We start from the raw sequence: 24,864 nt of genomic DNA, 5'->3' as shown, positions 1-24,864 counted from the left end.
GTGGTCGGGTACCATCTCCAATAGTCACTTAGCAGATCAGTTGCAGACCTATGGCTAGTGTGATTACAGAACAATTCAAATGTTGTCTGGCTCCAGATATTTAGGCAATAGGGAGTATCAGTGGCCTAGACGCTGCGCCTTCGTCCTATCTAATATTTGACCATAGGCCATGCATGGAAAGTAATTCATGATAATCATGGGGTTAATGATTTATTAAAAATCCTACTGTGTACCTCTGGTCTAAGACCAAAAATAGATATCATTGGTTTCTTAAGTCACAGTTAATCTAAAGCAATAACTCAAAGGCATGCCAACTATTTTTCAGGAGGAAAGTTTTTGATTGCCTAGGGCTTTATTCATTACTATCTCTTTACAACGCCTATTGAGCATCTACTCTTTTTTAGGCATCATACTAGGAGCTGGAGAAAGAATAGCCATTTATTAATAATAATAATAATAATAATTATTATTATTATTGCCTGAGTATGATGTCTGTAATGTTTCACTTCCTCTCTTGATGTTTCCATTGATTAGAAGAGCACAGATCCAGTATAAACCATTTGAATGCTCTCCATTCCCTAATACTATTCTATTTGTGGATGGGAGGAAGGAGAACTAATTTAACTTGATGGGTGAATTTGGAAGGAAAAATCAATCTTGCCAATCATAGCCTCTTCCTCTTGACTTTTCCATTTTGGATGCTGGCTGTTCATAAAACTCACAGTTTTCTGTGCACCTCTATGCTAGAAGGTTCACGTGGACAGTCTACACCCTAGCAGAGGGAGGCCAACACTGCCTGTTGACTAGGGTTAATCGGGCTGATCCTGGGGTTTACTCTCAGAAAACCCACTTTTCTGCAGATAAAAGCCACCTTCTGCAATAGCATTATTAGTAATAAAGGTGATTTTGTCATATTTCATATCCCTTACTCAATGTCTTATTTCTCAAAAGGTTCAGAACTCAAGTTGGGAAAATGGTGATATTTATTAAGTCCCTTGAGACCTTAATTTTTAAAGATAATATAGACTCTTAAACCTATTCCAATTAAGTAATAATTCAACACTTTTAGTAAGCTAGCAGCGCACTGATACTGTGAGGAATGTGAAACTCTATCTTTAGTATTTTTGCATCACGTTAGGAAAATAAGACATTTTATAAGAAAAATAACTTTACAAAGCAGTGCTCTATGTGAGGTTAAATTGTATTTTATAGTCAGTAAATGTAATTAGAATGCTGAAAAGGAAAGTTATTTTGATATTGGATTAATTAAAACATTTTTTTTCATAAAGCATTTGGGTCTTGATTTGGGCCTCTGTGGAAATACAGGATTTAGATGGGTATATAATAGAGGAAATTTCCATGAAGGGTACATAAGGAGTTCAGAGGCAAAATTAATAATTATTATTTATTGAGTACTATCAGTAGACACTTCAGTTGCATATCTCATTTAAAATTCCTAACAATCTGAACAATAAAGATTTATTTTAAAAAATCCTAACAATCTTATAATAATAGTAACATACCCACTATAAGTTTAAGTGATTTGCCCAAGGTCATGCTGTTGATAGTGAGGAGATTTGCATTCAGCCAGCCTGAATTCTAGAGCCAGTCCTGCTAACCCCCAAGTTGTATTTGTCTCACACAAATGATTAAATAGTTAATATTTAGAACAAGTGAGGACACGTTAGTAAAATCATTTATGGATTGTATGGAATACAAGCATACGAGTTTAAATTTGACCTTAAACGTGACTGAGATCTATGAAATCTTCTTAATTAGAAAAGTAGCATGAGAGAATGGTGTGTGTGAAGACGGCGTTCCCACCTGGAAGAATCACAATAGGTCCTCAGAGAGCAATCAATATAGCAGCTATTGTATCACACAGTATTTCAATAAGCGGTCTACAGACTAACCACAGTGGCAAAAATGTTTTGCTGGAGTAATAAATCCACGATTGTGGCTAACTTTTATATTTCTATTTCTTCCAGAGTAATAATGGTTGACATTTGTTTAGTGCTTATTATACGCCAAGAATTTTAATTGCTTTTCATGTATTAATTCACTTAACACTTGTGATAACCCCATGAGATATTATTATTATTACTTCCATCTTACACTTGAAGAAACTGAGGCAGAAAGATATTACCCAAGGAACTATCCTTATAAGTGGAGGAGCTGGTCATAAACCCAGACATTCTGGTTCAGAAATCTGTATTGTTACCCACCACTCTGCTTTCTCTCATGTGCTCCACTGACCCTAATTTGTAACAGTTGGTACATTTCATAACCTGCTTCAAGATCTAAATTATCCTGAGCCCGCATCTCCCAATGTTTGACTCACAGAGCATTAGGTCTATAGAATGTCAACAGGTATTACATGAAGAAAAAGGATTTTGGATAAATACAATTGGAAGATACTAGATTATATGACGTTAAGCAGTTTCCTTACTGCAGGACTTGTCAGAGCATTTACCCTGCCAAGGTGGGTGCGCTGTAAATTTCACACTTTGGGAAATGCTGGTCTCAGTTGATATTTTCTATAACTTTTATTCTGAGTCATCTGAGCTACTATGAAATCAGGACTTTTACATTAATATGGCATTTCAAAAATAATATTCAATTAATAGATCTTTGAAATGTTCATAATGATGTATCTTCATGGCCTCTTTGTGATTTTTTTTTTTTTTTTTGCTTATATAGGAGCTTGGCTGTTAGGACTTTGGAAACATTATTTAACACCTGCAGAGCTCTACTGGTGCACCAGTTCCCATCAGATGGAAGAGAAATGCATGTCAATCATTGGGGTTGGGAAAAGAAAGAACAGGTATGCATTCATTTTATTCACACTCTTGATAACAATTTAATGAATGCCTTTTGTAATGAAATGAAATACTTCTTACTAGTACATTTTAACTGTTTCTCTGTCTAATTCTGGTCAAATATGCATTAAGATTTTATATTCATTTCCCCTTTTTAGCCAAAAAATTCAGAAATCGCAATATTTATGGCTATTCTATAATATTGCTGGCTACTCAGAAACCTAGAATCCTCCTCACTGAAATGGAAGATAACTTACACTCACACTGTTTGGAATACAGAACATAAACCAAGGCAAAGCTGTCACTTCAGGGATGGAAATAAAGAAGGCTGTAGTGATTGATAACCATAAATAGTCTTGGCCAGAGAAGTAAATGGGTATTTTCTATTATATAAATATTATGTATTCATTTTATATTATATATTATGCACATAGGCACAAAGCTGTAGTCAAGTTATTTCAAGTTGTTCCCTAAATACTTAGAATATATTTTTCTTTCAAAAGTAAATTTAGAAAACATCCCAAGAGAGCAAAAAAAAATGCAGTGTTACTCACCATATCATGGTCTGAAACGGGTCCGAAACTGGTGACGAAGATGTCAGTCTTCACTTCAGTTACGCGCTCTGATGAAGCAGAAAATTGGGACAGTGAATGTCTATCAACAGCCCTTATTAGATCTCACCGCTACACACTTAGACCCAAATGGGAAATTTATTGGCTTTGATTAGCTATTTCTAAAATTGGTCCACTGTGTAGTCCTGATAATTTACTGCTTACACATGAAATTTCACAGTTAATATTTTTCAATGGAGAACAGAGCCTAAATATGCTACTTTGGGAGGTGGAAACTTTATGGAGAAGTCAGCTGCTGCTTAATGAATTCTTCAAGAATGTACACACTTTCCTAAATGATACAAGGCCATTTCACATTGCAATAAAAAGGTGTTAGCATATGGCTATGGTTTAAGCATCTATATTCTTACACAGCTTTCCAGATCCGTCAGGATTTAGCTACTCTTGGTAACTATATACTGTACGGTAGAAGCTTTATTAACTCTTTATGGACTAAAGGGTACGCTTTATAAATTATTGCTTTCTGTCACTAAATCATAACTGAATTACCCAAATTACTCCCTGGAAAAACTTGACAACTCGTATAAATATCTTCAATTTTGAGGATAAGAAGAACATATTATGGCACAGAAAAGTTCATTTAATAGATTCAATTTCAAGTTCAATATGATTTTATCATATTGGTCTCTGAGGCATATATATCAACCAATAAAACATATTTATTGTAGTTTTCTAACAACTCAACACAGACATTTTTAAGGAAATACATTCACTTGCACAAAAAATAGAAAAATGTTTCTTTCATAAAAGGAAACAATTTGTTGAGAGGTGAGAATGAAAAACAGATGACTTTGTAATTTCCAGCTTTAGTTCTGAGAAATAACACCCCAGTATATTAAGCAATTTATTTTATTTATTGGGACATGTATCTCTGGCATAGGATATTAAAATGGTGATCCAATATATGTGATAATAAATTCTTTGAATATCAATTTTATCCCTCAGCAATTCACTTGAACACAGTCAATACTCTCTGAGCAAATTTCTCTCAAAGAAGTCATTTTATACAATACACATAATGTGTACCTCACAATATAAAATAATTTGAAGGTGGAGATAGCCCCTTCACTAACCAATACAATATGTTTGGCTTCTTTTTGTTTGTTTGTCTTTGCAAACAATTTTGTTTGTTCCAAAATGCATAAAGAGATGGTTGACATAAGAATTATCTGGGGTTTACCTTTTAAATTTTTCAAAATGGAGGATATAGTCTGAGACAAAAAATAGAGTTGTGTTTTTAGAACTCACTTGGGACCTCAGTTTTAATATTCTGCACCAACTGTGCAGCTTTAGAGGAAAGAACAGCTGTCAGCAATAAGTCTCAGCTATATTAACCATTTGCCCCTTATATGGGTTCCCATGCTTGTAAGCCCCTTCCAGCAGTCATTCATTTCCAAGGTTGAGTTTAGGTTCCCTCCAGATTATAAACTATGAGATTTATGATGAATATCTCAAAAATCTGAGTGACATTTATGGCATTAAAATTATATTCACTTTTATGTTTGTAGCAGGGATATGCCATTAAATGCATGATAATTTGAGAAATATATGAATGCCTGTCTGCACTGGGCAGTGCTGGGTGGCGTGAGGCAGCTCTCCTGGACTCCTTTATCACGATTACCTACATCATGAGTACAGGGAGGGTAACATTTCTGCTCTGTAAGGTATTTCCCCAAGGTACCTAGCTTTACAAAAATTAGCTTACCAGATGTTTTGGGAGCAGCCAATCTGTTTTATCTAGCATGATAAAGTGTTCTTAAGCAGTGAGATATTCACTTGACAAATATATGTGCTGTTTCCCTCTGATGTTTTTATCTTTCTAGTAGGTTACTGGTCTACATAAGTGACAAATTATAAAGGCCCAGAAGTCTATTTGTAAAGATCACTGTACCATTCAAATAGAACATAAAACATGGTTAAGTTTGCATATGTTTATTGCCAGACATAATTGATTCTGTGCATGTAGGGATTGGGCATAAATGGAAAACAGGTCACATCAGTGGCTATAACCACATTTTAAAGTCTATTTATTATTTTATCTATCCTTGCCCCTAAGTGTATTTACCATACCAGTTCATCATCTTCCAGTACTTATTATTTTCTACCAGCCATCTCCCTCTGAAGTTTCCCAAAACTCACCACTGTACTATTCCAAGGCAGATACCTGACCAAGAGCCTCACCACAGGAGTCTCTGAAATGACCTTTTCACCATTCACTATCATGGAGTATCACCATCCACATAAATCCACTATTAATATCTTGATGTATTCCCTTATATTTTTTCTATTCAAATATGTGCTTAATGATTATCCTCAAATTGCATTCTCACTCAGTTGAGTTCAGTGTCAGTAAACAAGGGATAGACACCTTTGAGCACAAGTATGTCTCTCACTGTAGCTCACCAGGAAGTCCCTAAGTGGCCCCTGAAGTGATTCTTCTTTTTTTAATTTTATTTTTATTTATTATTATTTTTTAAAATTTCTTTATTGATTAAAGTATCACATATTTGTCCCCATCCCCCCATTCCCATCCCACACCCCTCCCCACACATGCCTCCACCCCCCTGTTGTCCTTAACTGCTGGTTAGGCTCATATGCTTGCACACAAGTCCTTTGGTTGATCTCTCCCCTTTACCCCCACCCTCCCCCACCCTCCCTCTGAGGCCTGACAGTCTGATCCATGCCTCCTTGTTTCTGGGTCTGTTCTTGTTCATCAGTCTATGTTGTTCATTATTTCCCCTAGATGAGTGAGATCATGTGCTATTAGAAATTGATTCTTCTTTAAGGCAGAGAAATCTGGGGTGCAAAGTTTTAAGATAGCCAGAGGATGGTTGTGAATGAACTTCAGCCAAATTGTAATTAGTGGTTAACTTGCTTTTTTGGCAAAGAAATGGTGGTCTAGAATCAAGATCTTCAGGTTCAGGATCAGGCTTCAATGGAAGATGTGCTCATATGCATACTCTTTGAGATTTAGGGGAATGGTTGAGGAATATTCTTTTCCCCAAATCTGGGAAAATTTAGTCATGTCTTCCTCTCCCCTTCAGGTTGAAATCGCCATGGGGTGGGAGGAGGGAATCTATCTATATAAATTATTTATTATTTAAGGAATACCTGAACATTAGGATCTAAATCATCTGCTCTAATGCCAGACTTTATTGACTTAGTGCTAGATTCTAAAGTGTTATTAGAAATACTCAAAGCCTTTATCTGGATCACATGAGGAAAAGACAATAAATTTTTATCCTTCCAAATACTCTAGTTAAGAGCATGCAACGTGAGTCAGGAACTTCTAATGAAAGTCAGCTAGAATGTTTATACACCTAGCCAAAGTTAAACATAAATGAACCCCTAAAAATGAAAATCATTTCAAATAACTTGTTTGGAAGACATGTTGAAAGAACAGATTAATCAGCATATTTTTTCAATCAAATATTTTCTTCATAATAATCCTTCACTGTCCAATGTAAAAAACAACAACAGAATTATCTAAACGCATACACATGTTCATGTTTTCAAGGGTGTAACATGGAATAGAGTTATGTAAAACAGAATTATGATGATGATGATTGCTCTTCTTACAATGATTGGGGAATATCTTCAAGTAGTTCATCAATGTAAATGAAGATTTTGTTGATAAATAAATCAATTCAAATAAGTCTTTTAACAAGCACAAACTGCAAAAATACACTTATATATAAAACATATATACCCACATACAAATGCACACACACACACACACACATATATACATATACATATACATATATATATATATACTATATTATATACTCTAACTGCTAGACCACAGTAGATCTGTTCTCACTTGGGATGTCTTATAATGTTGATAACCCGCTGATAAGTATTGAAATAACAGATGTTTTTCAGTGATAATTCAAAAAGATGATTAGTGCTTGAGGCAAAAATGAGAAAAGCAGTGGAGTATAGTAAGCAGTAAGCACAGTGGATTCTGAGTCAAAAGACTCAGATTTTAACTGTGATTTTCCTGGAGAACAAGCTGCATGATTTTAGGTACTATCCTTTAATCCCTCTGAGCATCCGTGACTATTAATAATGAAATTCTCATCTCAAGAAATAATACCTGCACAGATGACTGCATTGCATTGGAGTGAGGGTTAAATAAGATTGTGATGCCAAAAACACTATGAGATGAATTAGTTGGGTATATTAAATTCGTCAGCAAATGTGTGTGTAGCATTTTCTGTGTCAGGCAGGTAACAGTAACACATTGGTGAGCAAAAGTGCAAATGTTTTTGTTCTTCTGTAGCATATCTCATAGTCTTTGAGAAAATAAGTTTTATATAGATTAGAAACAGATTAGATAAATAGATATTATATGTATATTTATATACAAATACACAAATTATATTAATAAATTTCAGATTACTGGGAATTCTCTGAAAGAATGTCTTTTGAAGAGATGACTGTAAACTACTTGAAAGATGAGAAAACGTCAGGGAGAGGCAGATCCAGGGAAAGACGTTTCAAGGAGAGGAAAGAACAAGATTCAAAGTAAGTGTGTTATGTTTAGGAAACAGAAAGTTTGCCCTCGCAGGTGTACTCAGTGGGTTGAGCATAGTTCCATGCACCTAAGGCATCCTGGTTGGATTCCAGGTCAGGGCACATACCCAGGTTGCAGGTTTGATCCCCAAACTGGGTGTATGGGGGAGGCAACTGGTTGACATTTTTCTCAATGTTTCTCTCTCCCTGCCCTCTTCTCCCTTCCTCTCGCTCTAAAACAAAACAAAACAAAGGTTAATATGTCTGGAGCCTGGTGTTGTTGATGATCATGATATAAGATGACATTCTAGTGGCAAGTAGGCCCACACCTAAAGATCTTTGTGCATTTCACTAAGCAGTTGACCTTTATTCTAATGCAAAAAGAAGCCTTTGGGTAATGAAGTGAAATTATGTCAGTTGCAGTTTAAGAAGATGGCTAATACTGTGTGAATAATGCATTCCAAGAGTGTTCAAAAGGGGGTTAGGAAGGCAATCAACAGTGAAAAATTATAGGTGGTGTTTTATTAGAAATGCCTATCACAACAACTTATTTACTAAGGCATTGGCCATAGTTTCACTGGAAATGCTGTCTACTGAGGCACTCAGAGTATTCACTACGCCGAGTTCCAAGGACTTGTACCTTACGAAGGAGGTCTACTGCCTCCTCTAAGCTTCTTTGTGGTCTATCAGTCCACAGAGGCAGTCACTATATGGAGACTAACTGGACTCACATTAGTCATCAGAATAAAGTGTATCTTTAAGTTTTACTTTGAAATGGTCCTGTTTGGAAATTGAAAATATCCTGGACTCCCTACATAAATATCAATGTATCCTCCTGGATTGGGCAATGTTTCTGCTCCCTGCCAATCTTTCTGGAACATCCTTCATTTTCATCCCTTAATGTGTTAGACTAGTTGGCAGCTTTCCCTAGTTGGTATGTAGTGCTACTTAATTTTGTATGTGCTTAGCTGCTAAAGATGCAGAGAGGGTGGAGACTCCCACTTCAAGGTGTCTAAATAGTTCCTGATCCTTTGTTGCCTTTGCATTTCAAGAACTCAGGTGATACAAGCAACTCCCAGGGTGGGGGGAACAAAAGTAAATTTTACTGTGGCAGACTTTTATCTCAATTCCACTGAGAAATTTCCTACTTTGCTCCTTACATTATGGGCAGTTTCTCTAGAGAGAGGGCTAATGGTTAGAAAAAAGTATGGTTGCTGTGTTGGAGGAATGGGTTTCTTTCCCTCTATGTTAGTTCTTGATTGTGTAACCTGCAGTCACTTTGAGGTAAGATACTTCTTTTTCCCATTTTAGTTATATGAGAATAATAATATAACAATCTTGGAGAGAGGCAGCATCCACTTAGGACTTTGTCCTCTGATGTTTTCTGAAGTGACAGCATTCCTGATGATTAATAATGAGATTGTCATCTCTAAGGCACTCCTACATTATTTTTCAAATAAATAATTCAGATTTTACCTGAAAAAATAAATCATCTATAGAAAAGATGTATTTTAAAAAATCAACATTGTTTCTAGAAAGAAGATGGGAAATGGAAACTAAATGAAAGGTCAAAATAACTGCACAAAAAATCAAGTGCATCCTTGTACTAGTCATCTGGCCTTTACAAGGAGAGCATAGCCTCGGTGGCTACATTTTATCTTAGGAAATTCTTGGCTCTGCACTGGTAGACAGTTTCTACACACCAGGAAAAGATGAGAGTAGAAAGTTCTGAAACATGCTGGCACATCCCTTTGGGTATTTGGTTGGATTCATTAGACGGGCTGGCTTCATGAGCTGACTGGCGATGTCAGCCAGCAAAGGCTAAGAGGTGCTCTCTGTTCATTTTAACAGTTCCTCTTGGGTTTTGGGAACTGCCTTTTCACTGAAATTCAACTGAATTATGGGATATCTAGATATACGATTTCTGTGGAAATAGATTGCATTATGCCAAAGTCTGAGCATCTGCTACACACCTTGCATTGAAAGTACCAGATAAAACTACAGCAAATTCAAAACGAAGAATTCAAGAATAGAATTTCAAAAGATAACACTCAAAGCCATTATCTGGGACAATAAATATAATAACAATAACAAATATTGGATAAATCTAAGTTTTTAAAATTTGTTTTTGGTATTGTCAGTATTTCAGAATCTTTTTTATTTTATCAAAAACTATTCCATTGTGACAGAAATATATTTTGTCCTCTAACCTTTTGGTTTAGCTTTTTCACATAAATATAAAACATGTGTTTTAACTTTAGTTAAACATGAATAAAATGATTCCCTATAATCTCAACATCACACAGGGTGGAAAAAATAATAAAAGATCGCATGGATATCAGAAATTTTATAATCTTGAGCTAGAACAAGGCTGAAATTTTTTATAACATATTAAACTGTACTGCTTTCTCTATTCCTTAGTAATCTAAACTTCACAAAGTTGCATACAATTTCAAATTGAAGTTAGTCCATTTTTTCCCAGAGCATTTAGTTTTGCAACTTCACATATTTTGACATAAAGACACATATATAAGCCAAGATCCCAACCTAATTCCCCAAGGATCCAATGCCACCTGGCCAGCTGCACGCATATCCAGCCCAGTCAACTTACGTGGTTGGAGATGTTTAAATCTTAAAGCAGAAGTTTCTTATAATAATTGGGCTAAAAGAAGTCTGAAAGGTCTCATACAGATACAAATAAATCCAAAATTAGTGAAATTATATAATTAAGGAGAAAGTCTGCTTTGAGGCAAAGATTGTTTGTTAAAAAACATGTTAGTGCTAAAATACCTTAAAAGAAAATTCTAGTTATATTCTGTTTGCCAATACTTATCTAACTGATACCTCCAATTAAGTAAAATATAAAACAACACAAAACATAAAATCTATAACACAGGAAAAAGAAGAAAATATTAACTGAATATCTGTTAAGTAGGGAAAAATAAAGCCCATTCTTCTACCTATATTCCTGCCCACCAGTTCACTTCTATCTACTCCCATCCATCTGGGTTTGTCACCTGATAGTGCATCTTTTTTCTTTGCCTTCTTTATCTATATGGTTTCATGATGAAATCTTTGAGAGGTATCCATCATCCTATACATTATTTATTGAGATTAAACTTAAGGCAGTCTTTAGAAATTATAACGCTATTTTTAGGAAATACCATTAGTAGGGAGGGGGGTGAAAAGTTGGGCAATTCCTTTAACATGTGACTCAACCAAGATCTCACTTCTTTGGCTCTATCCTGGTTGAGTTCCATTTAAAAAATGTATTTTGCCCTAATCTGTTTTCTAAGGAGTGAGATAAAATTGTTTATCGAAGCAAAGGTCTTTTGTGTGAGAATGAACCGGTGAACAGGAGGAAGGTCAACCCTCAGCCTGGTGGCAAGCCCCAGACACTAAACTGGATGTCATTAACCTGGCTTACACTAGTATTTTGTCATATCATCAATAAAGTGTCACCTGTATATATGGTGGGGCAAACGGGAAGGTAAAGGTGTCACTGGAAAGGCATTGCTTGTCATTAAAAACCCAAACATCTTTTCTTCTGAATTAAACTTTGGATCTATGTTGCGGGTTCTTTCTGCAACCCCCTTACCAGAGTGCAGGAGGCCACTCTGTTGGTGGCTGAACTGCAACCAGATGGGTACAATTCAAAGGGAGCATTATTTAATTTTTTAGAAAGTTGGAGAGAATTCACAGAATTGAGGTTTCTTTAGTTTATTATAATCATAGTCAATAAGGAGACACTTGGGAAAATGAATATCAGAAAAGTATGTAGTTTGGTCCTGATTTGAAATGAACAGAGGAATCCTGACTCATCTAGGAACTCCTCATAATGCTGCTCTTTCTCCTTTACCGTGACTTCATGTTGCTCTCCTTCCCCTTCACTACCCCCTCACTTCTCTCTCTACTCTCCTTATTTTCAATATCCTTTTTGCTCTCCTTTCTTCTCTAACCTGTACTTTCCTGTCTCACCATCTTTCTGGCTTTTGCCTTCACCCTTTCCCCAACCATTGTATTCTTCTATACTGACCATGCTTTAGGTCAGTATAGAAGGCCAAGAGCCTTTCAGAAACATTCTTCAGGCCCTGGTTGCAAGAGGGAAGCAGACCTCCATACCCTCCCCTCAAAGACAAGGAATTTAAATGAGCACAAATTCCACAATTACTGACAATTTTGATTTGTATTTTCTGGCTACTGATTGTATTTCAATTCAGGTTCACTTAAAGGTTTCTTCATTTATTTTGTACTTAAAATATGAACAAAGTCAACTTATTTTTCTCTTTGTGTTCCTAAATAGAGTATATGAAATCATTAGAATTCCACACATTCTATTCTTTTTTATCTCAAACACAAAGCCCCTTCCAGTATATCTTGCTTATATATTATCCTTTTATTTTCATTTTCTCGGTATTGCTCTTGGTCTTGAAAAGGTAGCCTTGTTAAATAGTGTTATAATATCTGCAGACTGATTTCTGTCATCTGGATGCACCAAGTTAACTATTTTGTTTCTTAGTTATTGGACCCTGGGTATATTTCCACAGAGTAATGCAACCTTTTGATGCAGTGCGTGTTTCTGGGGGGGAAAAAAACAGGTCATAATGAATTTGCACACACAGAGTTTCTTACATTAGTCTCAAGTCTCAGCTTGTCACATTTTTATATTTTCTGAGGGCATTCGGAACAAAATATCCCTGCCTTCTGCACAATGTGCTGTTATTTTTATAAAACCAGACTTTTGCCATAATAATGAAGAGAGTGAGCCCCTTTTTCTTGTAAGAGTAGATTATCCCAGCTGTGATAATAAACCTACTAAGAGGAATCTTTTACTCCCTTAGAAGTCATTGACAGTCTCAAATATTTCCTCTACATATTTTCATCTGAAAGCAAATGGATTTTTTAAAATAATTCTTTATTGTTGAAAGTATTACATATGTCCCCTTTTTTCCCACATGGATAATATTTTTAAATGGTCCATTTTTATAATGGAAATGTACTGGAATATATAACCTACCAGAAATCAATGGTAAAGAAATGAAATTAAATAATTTTACAGAGAAATATATTTTAGGTCATTTCAGTTTATGACATCCAGACATAATGGAGTTAACATTTTTCTCTAATTCTGTAGCTGATTATGTTTTTTTTTAAATCTACAGTCTGTATTTAATACTATGAAGAGTAGTTTTCAAAAGACAGACATTCTCAAAATGTACTTAAAAATTTTAATGACTCGACTCTGAAGATTTTTGTAATAAACATATACCATTATATCCTTTAAGGCTAAAAAATGCACTCCAAAAATTATAAAAATTAAGTTAGTCATTATTATTGAAGTTTCTTCCTAAGTCTCATATCCATTAGATTGAATTTCAATATCATACAGGATGATACATAAAATAGAAATAGAGGAAAATATTTGAGCTACTTTTTGATATTTTAATGTTTATTATATCCTCAAAATCACTTTTAAGTAATAATAAATATCAGAAAAATTATCTTTAATAAAGATGAAAGGACATTATTCTTTTCAATTTTCCTGAGTCCTTGAATTTGCTATTACAACAGCAAATTTTATCCATTTCAATTAAGTAGAATATACCTTAACTATAGTCAACTACCTATTTCTCTTCTTTATTTTTTTCTTTATTGATTAAGGTATTACATATGTATCCTTATCCCCACATTGACCCCCCACCCCACTCCCATTCATGCCCTCAACCCCCTGGTGTCTGTGTCCATTGGTTAGGCTTATATGCATTCATACAAGTCATTTGGTTGATCTCTCCTCCTTACCCCCACCTTACCCTACCTTCCCTCTGAGGTTTGACGGTCTGATCAATTCTTCTCTGTCTCTGGATCTGCTTTTGTTTTATTTGAGGCGATTAATAGATAATAAAAGTAAATTCTATCAAAATAGTATTGTTGCTTTATGAATTAATATTGTTGTTTTTGCTAACAGAAAGGGTGTGTGAATATGTGTATTTGTGTGTGTGTAAAATTCTTTAACAAACTGAATACTTTGCACAGAGCTTAGAAAGAATACTCATTCACATGTAAAATTATTAAATGGGATTTCTTAAACTAGAATAAAGACCTGGTTTTCTAGATGTCTTTTAAAAATTCTGCTGATTTTGTAAGGATTGAAATCATAGAACCGGAAAGAGAATCAGTAAAGAAATTAGATGCATGCTCATCAGGACGTTAAAAAGTCTTGCTTTTTAAAAGTTAGGTTACTATCCTGAGTGTTTCTGCTTTGCATACTTTCCTTCCCTACCTGCAGTCTTTCTATTTATTTCAAATTTTATGAATCAGGAAATAGTTTTCCTGAAACCAATTCAGATGCTTAGATACACAAAGACATTACATTAATACATCACATACACCATTATACGCTCCATTTTGTGACCCATACATTTTGTTCCATAAGATTTTTTTCTAAGGACATAGTAAAGGAAAACTCGGTGGAATACAAACCCCAAGGAATTTGAACAGCAAGTTCTAGAATGAATGTTTGGAATTGGTAAGAAAGGATCCCTGGTAAAATCTCTGACATATTTGACTTGTGTCTTTGACAAAGCAGTTTCCCTCCCATCCCCGAGACATTAATGGCATTTGGCAGCGTCAAAATAGACCCATGATCCACATTCAGGTGATGACATGAACCAAAGTATTTTAAAAAATTAAGTCTAAATCCATGCTGCCATTCAGTTTTGAATTCTTAAGCTTCTTATTGTTTACATATCTTTACTGTCTAAATGAAGAAGAGATGACTTTCTTAATATTTCTATTTAATTTTAATATTGTTACTAAATAGTTTCTATAAATTCTTTGGAGAAGGTACACCATCAGTAATAGTTGGGAATCCTAGATTCTAACCTTGGTTTCTTGTGCAACTTTGGATGTTAATTTATTTCTTTGCTTCACTTGTTTTACTCTGAGATCAATATTTTGTTTTGGCTTCATTAGTCTTTGTTTAACTAAAAAAGATAGGTTGATTATCTTATTCAAGGGTTAGTCAAGTAAGTGTGTAATGTCTAATGCTGTTTACTTTTATTGTTATAAATATTGTGTTATTAAGTCTATCTTCTTCCTAAGCAAAATTTTATTTGTATAAGCAATTAAATTCAATTGGTTATAATAATAAGTTATTAATATAACCAAATAGCAATACCAATACAAAGAAAAACACACTTTTACTTCAGGAAATAAGGGTTTAAGTTTTGAATGCATGGTTTATAAAAATCGCTACCATCTATCTTATTCACCTTTTATCTCAGAGGCGGTGTTAATCTAATGCAAAATAGTGGATCAATGAGTAATATTCCAAAAGTAACGTTTAGAGCAATAGATTCAGAGATATTCTACTTGAATTCAGTGCAGGCACAGCAATGCCGAATGAAGTAGCTGCACTCTTCAGGCTGGAAGGAAGAATATTAACCCCCATTTTTCCCTTGTCTAGTAAAAGTAACATATCTTTAATGTTATTATAAGTTTGTATCTGCCTTTTACTACATATGCATGTGTACATGGAGCTTCCCTGGTAAGTTCAATATTGAGCAATCTATTAAAAATAGAGTTAGTCATTTAACTACATGCTGCCATTTTTATTACGTTACCATTTAGAAGGAAAGCTAGGCTTTAAAAGTAAGGGTTTAACGTTGTTCTCTAAAATGAAACAATAATGTGACCCACCTCCCAATCCTGGTCTTAGGCGATTGTCATAACCATCTAGGAGTCGGTCCAAAATCCTGGTAAAGACAGTGGTATTGTCTTTAAGTTCATCTTGTATTGAGGGCTGTCCATAGCTGAAAAAAGCATAATAGGAGGTGATAACTAAATGATAACATTTCTACTAAAACCTTTTCCTCAGATTTTCCTACTTTCCTTCCATTGAATCTTAATTTGAAAATTCCTTCTGGTGTAGTGAAAAAAACAGGTCTTATTTTAATTCCTACCATTTTCTCATACTCGTTCTCATGGGTGATAAGCTCTTTATTCTAATATTTCTAACCATGGAAGGAAAATTATCAGGAAATGAGTTCCTTCTCTTTACATTCATAGTTCTCAGAACGTAAACGCAATGCTCTAATGTGTTTTTTTCTGGGCAAACAAGAAGGTTAATGTATATTGGGGGAGAAATTTTGGGAGATTTCTTCCTAAGAAATTAATAGTTTTATTTTCACTTATTTAACATGGAACATAAGCTAAAATTTCACCTCCTAACATCCTTTTCTTTATCTACTTCGTGTACATTTTTTTCTTTTTCTTTTTTATCCTCACTTGAGGATATTTTTCCATTGCTTTTAAGAGTGAGTGGAAGAGAGAGGGAAAGACGCATCAGTTGGTTGCCTCTTGCACTCACCCCAGCCAGGGCCTGGGCCCGGGAGGGGCCTGCAACTGAGGTATGTGTCCTTGACCTGAATCAAACCCCAATCAAACCTGGGACGCTTTAGTCTGCAGGCGGATGCTCTATCCACTGAGCACAAACGGCTGGGGCTGTGCTTTGCTTTTTTAATGTTCTTTCAAGATAATACAGATGAGATAAATAGATAAAACGTGTTTCTTAGTATAATTACATTTTTACATCATTGAGTAGTTTCCATTCATCTGAAGGTTTATGAACCTATTTAGGTAGTTTTATAATTTGTTTATTCAAGCCTCTAATTAATTGATATTTTTGTCATTTCTGGTCTTATAAGTAAAAAAAAATACCTTGAAAAAGATATGGTCCAATATTCTTAATTTATGATTTACTAAGCTGTAGTGTAGGATTGGTGTTTTGTTTAAGAAAACACAGCTACTTGCGAGCAGAGCTTGAAATAGGACCCGGTTTTCTTCACATTTTAGTCTAAAACTTTATTTCTATTCTTCTATATTGGAGTACTTGTTTATACTTAAATCTTTATAGTTGAAGGTGTAATTATTCTTTACCATTGCTAGTCTTTGAGTTTCAACCACATAGTGACTGCAGTTCAAATATTGTGTATTTCTTACATCAATCACATTATTATATTATCTGTGCTCCTTGAATCATATTTTATGTAATGATTAGGATGACACCTCCAAAATCCTGTGAGAGAGAAGTCTTCTAATTTAGGATGGATCACAGTCGCTGATATATTTCAGTGATAGCTCTGACCTTGAGTAAAAACAATGTGAATTAGAGTATAAAGGAGGAAACGTCCACAAAATAACACTTTCGTATTTTCTGTTTAACATGCTTTGGCTTGAATCTTGTGTGTTCATATTACTGATCAATCTAAAAAACAAGTAGTAACGTATGAAAGTAGGATCCACTTATTTTACAGGAGCAAGATATATAACCAAAATATCATTTCAAAAAAAAAAACACACAACATGATTGTTTAATTAAATTTATATCAGCAAAATGTAATTGCTATTTTTTTCTGGTAAGTTTTAATTTGATAACATTATAATAACTAAATGCAATTCACAATAATCAATGCATAGAATATACCTCTATTAAATGATCTTTAGTTCTCCTAAATTCAACATCAATATCATGCAGATTAAGGGTTTGCTCTCCTTTGGTAAAATTAAACATCTTAGTAGTTTTTGAAATCAAATTTTTAATGAGCTCTGTGTCTTCCAGCATGTCTCATTAGTCGATGATAGCAGTAAAGCAAAAATAGTTTTCTGACTGCAATTATTTACAAAAACTCTGTTACAAAACCAACTGTCAAATGTATCTTTCAAGGATATTAGAAGGTCATCCTGATAAAAATGGGAAAGAAATGTTAGCACACCTTACGTTGTGAGGGGCCAGATCAAGTAATTAAAGGAAGAAAGCAATAAAATGAACAGGGGGAAAGATGAGATGGGTGACATGACAGGGCACAATTAGATTGTTACCATGATTCTTAGAATATGGAGTTAGTTATCTATTACTTTTACCTGCATTCCTTTTTTTTACAGCTTATATCACATTCAGGAAATGTTTTCCCCCCTGTTTTAACCTGTAAATGTTGTATTCACCATTTTTTTTTGCATTGGAATACAAATGCCAAAAGATATGTATCCCCACACTCTCAGAAAACCAGTTCTGTTATTGCAATTGAAATGGTAACCTGTTTTAAAATGTGATTTTATAAACAGGTATTCTTTATTTCTAATTCACTATGCCCCATTGTAATTGTCAGAGAATAGCCCTAGGATAAATATAATTGATTTGCTATTAAACACTCATGCCGATGTAATGTTTCCTAAACTAAATATATAATTTGGTGAGAAATGTCAGTTACAGTACCTGATTTTGATTCCATATGAGCCACTAGATAATAAAACACTGTGCACTACCTCCATCTACAGGTCATTACAATAGTAACACTTCATGTAATTTTTCAAAAGCAGTGAAGAACATTTAACTCCTCAGATTAAGAGTATCTGGCAATAAAGCATTTCCTGTTCATCTGGTAGTCATTATTTACCACACGAAATACCAAAAATAAAAGCAACTTCTCAATTTTAAAAATCCTCCTAAATTTCTATCTTCCCAGGCTATTCTCTCCCTCTGCCTTACGCATAAGGGCTCACTTTCCATTACATTTTGAAGAATCTTAGATTTTTATAATACGTCTAAGACTTTCTTATGGGCCATAGAAATAGACTACATAAGAAATATAAAAGTAGATAAAGAATAATCTGAAATATTTGGTTATTTATATCATTGCTACTATAATATCTTTATATGCTCGTTTGGGTCTAGCAAACATTTTGAATATGGTTAAGCATATTATTAAATTTGTCTTATAACTTGTCTCCATAGTAGTTATGCTTAAATTAAGAATTTCAATTTTATCTGATATTCTCAAATATTTTTCTGGCATATTTTACCTCTAGTTGTTATATAAGTAATGTTTTCAAAACATATGTTTTTATTGAGACTTATGACTTTCAAATTACATATATTATTTTGAACTTTTCACTACCATATAGTCATAAATTTCTCTACGATTTTACTACTGGTTAAAAATTTTCTTGTTAAAAAATCAACTGACATAGTATGCAGGCATTAACTGAGGTAACTTTTCCATGAATAAGAAACCGCTGGTTTTGTTCAGTTACAGATGAACTGTGAAAAAAAGTTCAATTTAAGACTTAAATGTTGAATTAATACATTCCTCAATAAAAGCATAATAAGTGTATTCTAACTAACATACAAATAAGGTGGTTATTTTTTCATACTGCTCTTCTTTATGCTTAACTGGAATTTTATTGCAGTTAAGTTTTTTGAATTCCCTTAGTCATGAATTCATCCAAGGGCAATTTTCTTCCCACTGAAAGAATAAAATGAAAAGTTACAGAAATTCTCATGCAGATGTAAAAGAAAGCGTCCCCACCTTCTTCCAGTCAGTGTGCCCAGAAGGAGGGTCCAGGCCCAAAGATAGTCAGGGAGACGCAGGCTTTTCTTCTTCATCGCGGGCTTGTGCAGCTGAAAAGTAGAACAAGTAGAGATCAATGTCTCTTGTAAGAAACATCAGGTTATAACCACTAGGGCTGACTGAGGCAGTTCAGATGAATGCTTTGAAGTCAGGAAATGACCTCACTGGGCTATGACACCTCATTGGAAGCAATGGAAACCTGGACCTTCCATTCTCCACTGTCCCTTCCATTTCTCCATTCAGAAATATACCAGTGTCTTAATTTCTCCTGTAAAAGAATACAAGTTGAAATGCTTTCAGGTTACAATATTGCTTAACATAAAAACTGTGAGTTGTTTTTCTCTCTAGGTTTTATACTTCCTATATAGTTTGCATTACTCTCTTCTTGTTTTTTTTTTTTGTTGTTGTTGTTGTTGTTGTTGTTTTTATCATCTGAGAAACCTGACCTTTCTGATTTGTCTTCCCGCAACTGAACTATGCATTGAAATGTTTAAGCTGGTGTCTGTCACAGAGAGAGAATATTTGGGGACCAGAATGGGGAAGGTTAAAATGCTTTCATGACTGAATCCATCTTTGCATTCTGGATTTGCCTTGATTTCAGAAGCAACTGTACTTATCTTTTTCAAAAAAAAACCCCAGCAACATACGAAACACACTGTTGAATGTCAAAGTCGTGCTTGTATTTTCTGCCTGTGATTGCCTTGTTAAATATGCTCACTAGTGCTTCAGCGAGGCTAAAGGACACACTTTACAGTCAAGCCATGTGCTGATCTCCCTCGCACACGCATACCACACTCACATCAGTGCACGCAAACATGCCCACACATATCTTTCAAGCCCTCTCGTATTCTGCCAGGTTGCTGTTAGAAAATGTTTCATCTCCAACAGATGGAAGCTGAGTGCTTTGCTTTGCATAAATAAGGAACTCTTTTTTTCTCTCGTAGGTAAAGTGTAATCAATCACCATCTGATTGTTGAATTTAGACTTCGTAGTGGGATGCTGGAGAAATGGAGTACGGAAGGCTTAGATAATTTTTTTAAAGTATGGTCTATTTGTGGAGTCAATTTTTAAAAGGCACTGCACTACCTAGTTAAGGAGCAGATATGGCAACACTTGATTTAATGTGCTATAATTCATCCCAGTCATAATATGAGAAATGTTCAAGGTATTTGTTAGCACTTTCCTAAATGTATAACAAATCTTTTAAAACCTATTTTTCACTAAGCACTCTATAATTTAATGCAGTATGCCTTTAAATACAGCTACCAAATGCTTTCCACACTCTCTGGGATCATTTATATCAGCAAAACCCATTACAAACAGGCATGTAAGCAATACAACATAATGTGTTTAGAGTGAAATGGTCTAGAGATAAGAACTGTGAGCATCATAGTTTTCTACTTAATTTACTGTCTGGCTCTGACACAGATGAGTTGTATATGACAGGAAATATTAGATAAATTATATTTTGTTAAAATATTGCATCTAAATTACACGATGATAATTCATCCTTTTATTAATCTTTGACAGCTGTTCTGAAGGAACAACAGTTTCTCTTACCCTATTAATACGTGTCGGTTTTTCTTTTGTTTTAAATTCCTGAAAGGGTAAATGAAACAAAACAAAACCCCAAGGCAAGGTACCATAGCTTTTTGTGCTCTAACATTTTGGAAAGAGAAAAACAAACCTACCATGGCACTGGAGTTGTTCAGTGAGAAAGTTTCTTGCAAATACAAGCATAATAGTTTAAAAGAAACGTTAAGCTGCCTCCTTCCCCCTTTTCCACCTTCTACCTCCCCCCACCACACACACACTCCAAACACCCATATTCCCTGGCACCCATGTCTGTCCAAGGATAAGTTGAGTTGTTTGTGTTAGGAATCAGAGAGACCCCCTGCACCAGAGGGCATTTCAGCAGCGTGTCCACCGAAAAGGGGGAGAAGAGGCATTTTGCAGCTGGAAGGAGAGGATGGCTTCCCTGGCCGGGAGGGAACATTGAGACAGGTTTTCCGTCCCAGCCTTCCTAACTTCAGGCTGTGCCCACCAAAGCCCCTCCCCACCTCATCCCAACTCCCTCTGGGGGAGAAGGAAGGGGGTGGGATGGAAAACAACAACAACAACGCGACCAAAACAACAGGTCACCACCCACCCTGTGGGATACACATTCAAATCTGCCTAGGAAAGGGGGGAAGAGAAACAGAGTAAAGAAAAGAAAATGCCCCTACATCGCTGCGGTTTTCAGCTTGACAGAAAAACATGCCTTCATTCTACCTGCGATGGGAGCGGGCTCGGTCCCGGTCCCCGGCTCCCCGGCTGTGGGTAGCAGTCCAGTCTCTCCCGCTAGGCAAAGCCGCGGCGCGAGCGCTGCGTGTTGTGGTCGGAAGCAGCACTTACCTCAGGCCCCCTGTGGGCGCCGATCGATCGACCGATCGCTCTGGACCCGGCAAAGTGTGTGCGAGAGGGAATCGTGGGGAGCCCGGAGCAGCCGGAGTCAGAGGCGAGCGGAGGGGCGTCTGCGCCCAGCCTCTCACTCACTCGGTCTGAGCCATCATGGACTCTGCGTGCTCCTCTGCCGAGGATTTCACACCCAGATTGGCTCCCCCAAATCCAATCCGCGGCTCCACAACAAAAGATTTCTCTTTACCGAGACAGTAGTAATACGTCCCAGGGCAAACCGGATGTGAAATAGGCGGTGACTTCATGCCAGAGAGATTTTATTTTAGAAAGGAAGGTGGTACCAGTCTCTGGGTCTAGAGACCAATCCGCCCATTTTATTTTTTTATTTTTTTTATTTTTTATATGCAGCACAATTTAACTTGCACCGCTTTGGCCCTAATCTCCTTCCCGAGCTACAGACTCAGATCCTTCCACCATCAGATTGCTGCGAGCTTTCCCTGTTTGTGGGGAGTCCAGATGGGGGAGGGAAGGGTAGACAGGGGGAGAGACCGAGGACCCACATTCAGAATTTCTTTTTTTCCGCTTTCAATTTAGGAGCACGCTATGTCAACGTGTGCCCGTTAAAAACAAAGCTGATCAGGGTAACTGTTCCGCCTTTGATCAAAATTGTCATCAGTGCATGCAGATGAATGAATGCAAGCCGTGGACCAGGGCGATGCAGGGCTGCACATGTGGCGCACGCTCCCCTCGCCTCCATCTCCCGCACTCGCACTCCCACACACATGTCTGAGTGCCTGTCTTGCAGAGTCACGAATGGTGAGGAATGGCCGGAAGAGAGTTCTGGACAGCAGGGAACCGGCTACAGGGTTTAGGGAATCTTTCGCACTTTCCCCGGTCGTGAGCGCTTTCCAACCCACCTTAATCTGTGGCTTAGCTAGAAGGACAGCGAGAGCACGCTCCGAATAGGGTTTTAACCTTTGGATGCAATTGTTTGTTTACTTGGTGATGGAGACAACACAGGCTCCTTAAATGTGAACTGTGCTGGGTCCCTAAGACAAGGAGTCTTTAACTTGAAATACATCGCCCAGATCCTTTCTAGGTTTGAGATTCATATCTCCATTCCCAGAATCTTCCCTTTGCCTCCAATTCCATCATCCTAGGGATTAGGAAAACGGGAGAGGGGGAGGAGAGATGAACAAAAAGACGTCAGGACCAAACCCCCTTCTGTGTTTACTTCTGCCCTCTTCGGTTACCCGCCCTGGTGGCTCTCCACCCACGAGTAATTATACATTTAGGGAAGGAGGGTGTGTTTCAATCGCAGTCTCACTAAATTTCTAAGGAGTCAGGAAAGGCTGTAGTTCTCTCCTTGGGTTTTGTGAATGGGTGTTTGTAGCAGAGAGGAGATGGGTGCTGTCTTCCTGGGATGCTTACTGAAAGGACCCAAAGCGCTGGGAGCTGTTCCTTCAGCACTTTCGCCAGAACTAGGGAGAAAAGATGGGGTGCCTCCACGTAAGGCTTCTGGTAAATAAACTTTGAACTTCCAACTTTGGTGAGCTCCTAGCCATTTTTGCCCCCAAGAGGACTTCTAGCAGAGGAGATACTTCTGATAGGGGCAGGGCTTGGCTAAGCAAAGGAAACACCAGTCCATACCACTCATAGGTTTGGATTCTACAAGTGTTCCTTGATTTTGTGCTGCAACACAATCATCTTCCATGATGAAAACTTAAGGCAGGTGATTGAAATGACAAGGAATATAGCATTAAAGACCACATTCACAGTTGGGTTTGGTTATCTTCTGAGTTTTCAAAGGGAAATGTTAATGGGAAATTATTTCAGAAATAAATCTTGGAGGAAGGGAGAATTGAAGACCAGCTTATGATACACTATTTCTGGGCAGGAGTTGCCTACTCTGTTGAGACTTAACCAATGTTCATATATGCGTAAAGATACCCATTAAAGAAACCTCATAACTTCCCTATGTTACATGACCCAATTTTTATTTAATTAGTTTGTCCATTAATTTAGTTATTTATTGAGCAGTTCTGAGACTAAAACTCACTTTAGTAAGGTTTGAAACCCGAGGTTAACAATAAGAAAACATTGTGTGTGTTTTTTTTACCTGATAATATATAATGCAATTCCATAGTTTTGTTTTGACTCAACAAAGACTGATAGTCCTAAAAATGTGATCTTTTAGTGTATTTTTCTCTTAGTTGAATTGTTGCAGCTTCTTTTACTCTCCTCTGCAAATTGAGAATAACTTTATTTCCTATACCTAATGAATACAACCAAATCACCATACTGATGATGTTTTTATGAGCAGAGCCACTAAAACTTGATCATTTGAACAGTAATCTCTGAGAACAAATCCAATCACATCTTGCTTCAGACTGTAAGAGTCATGTAACTATCCAACAGGAATCAATTGCATAGCAATTCCATATATTTTCAAACAAGTATTTATAAAGAACTCTTGGTTATATCTTAAAATATAGCACACATATGAAAATGAAAATGTCCATACTATTATTTTCTATTTCAAAAACTCAAAGGTAGTTTTTACCAGATGATTAATGTGTAACTTGTTTTGGGATATGTATGTTTTTAATAAGTAAATTTAATAACTTGTGGGTGTTTAAAATTTGATAATTTGACCATTTGAAAAAACAGCAATTGCAACTATAAATTATGATTGTGTTTATTATTTCCCATCTAAGGTATTATTACCATTTGCACATAATACCAGTGAGAATAAAATAAAAGACATTAATGAAAGGAAATAATTTACCTTATATTGTCTTGTTAATTTAACCCCTTAGATAATAGTTGAAATTATTTTTATTTTTTACCTAGGGGAATGAATCCCTTCAAAGTGTGTGTGAATCTGATGGAAGTTTTGAAATAACAATAACCATAATGTTCAATATTCTTAAAATGTTTACTTGGTGCCAAATAATATGCTAATCAGTTTGCATCCATCATGCCATTTAATTCTGAAAATATGACTGTGAGAGATAGTCTTAATATCTCCAGTTTACGAATTATTCAATAAATTTTGTGTTATAGAGAGCATGAGACTTGCCCAAGGTC

At 35.9% G+C, this 24,864-nt stretch overlaps 1 protein-coding gene across 1 annotated transcript in view; it reads right to left on the bottom strand.

The window, feature by feature from the left end:
* Nucleotides 1–19,412, bottom strand: part of GABRA1 (gamma-aminobutyric acid type A receptor subunit alpha1) — a gene marked incomplete at both ends in the record, with an annotated part of 46,924 nt that extends 27,512 nt beyond the window's left edge. Inside the window, 3 exons of the mRNA XM_079772711.1 lie at nt 3,374–3,441; nt 15,668–15,780; nt 19,336–19,412. Coding sequence (XP_079628837.1) covers nt 3,374–3,441; nt 15,668–15,780; nt 19,336–19,412 — 258 coding nt within the window. The remainder of the gene's footprint in view (nt 1–3,373; nt 3,442–15,667; nt 15,781–19,335) is intronic.
* Between the last annotated feature and the right edge of the window lie 5,452 nt (nt 19,413–24,864).

The sequence above is a fragment of the Cnephaeus nilssonii genome (assembly GCF_951640355.1).
Source record: "Cnephaeus nilssonii genome assembly, chromosome: 5".
Classification (NCBI taxonomy): Eukaryota; Metazoa; Chordata; class Mammalia; order Chiroptera; family Vespertilionidae; genus Cnephaeus; species Cnephaeus nilssonii.
This window is presented reverse-complemented; position numbering and strand designations above follow the sequence as displayed.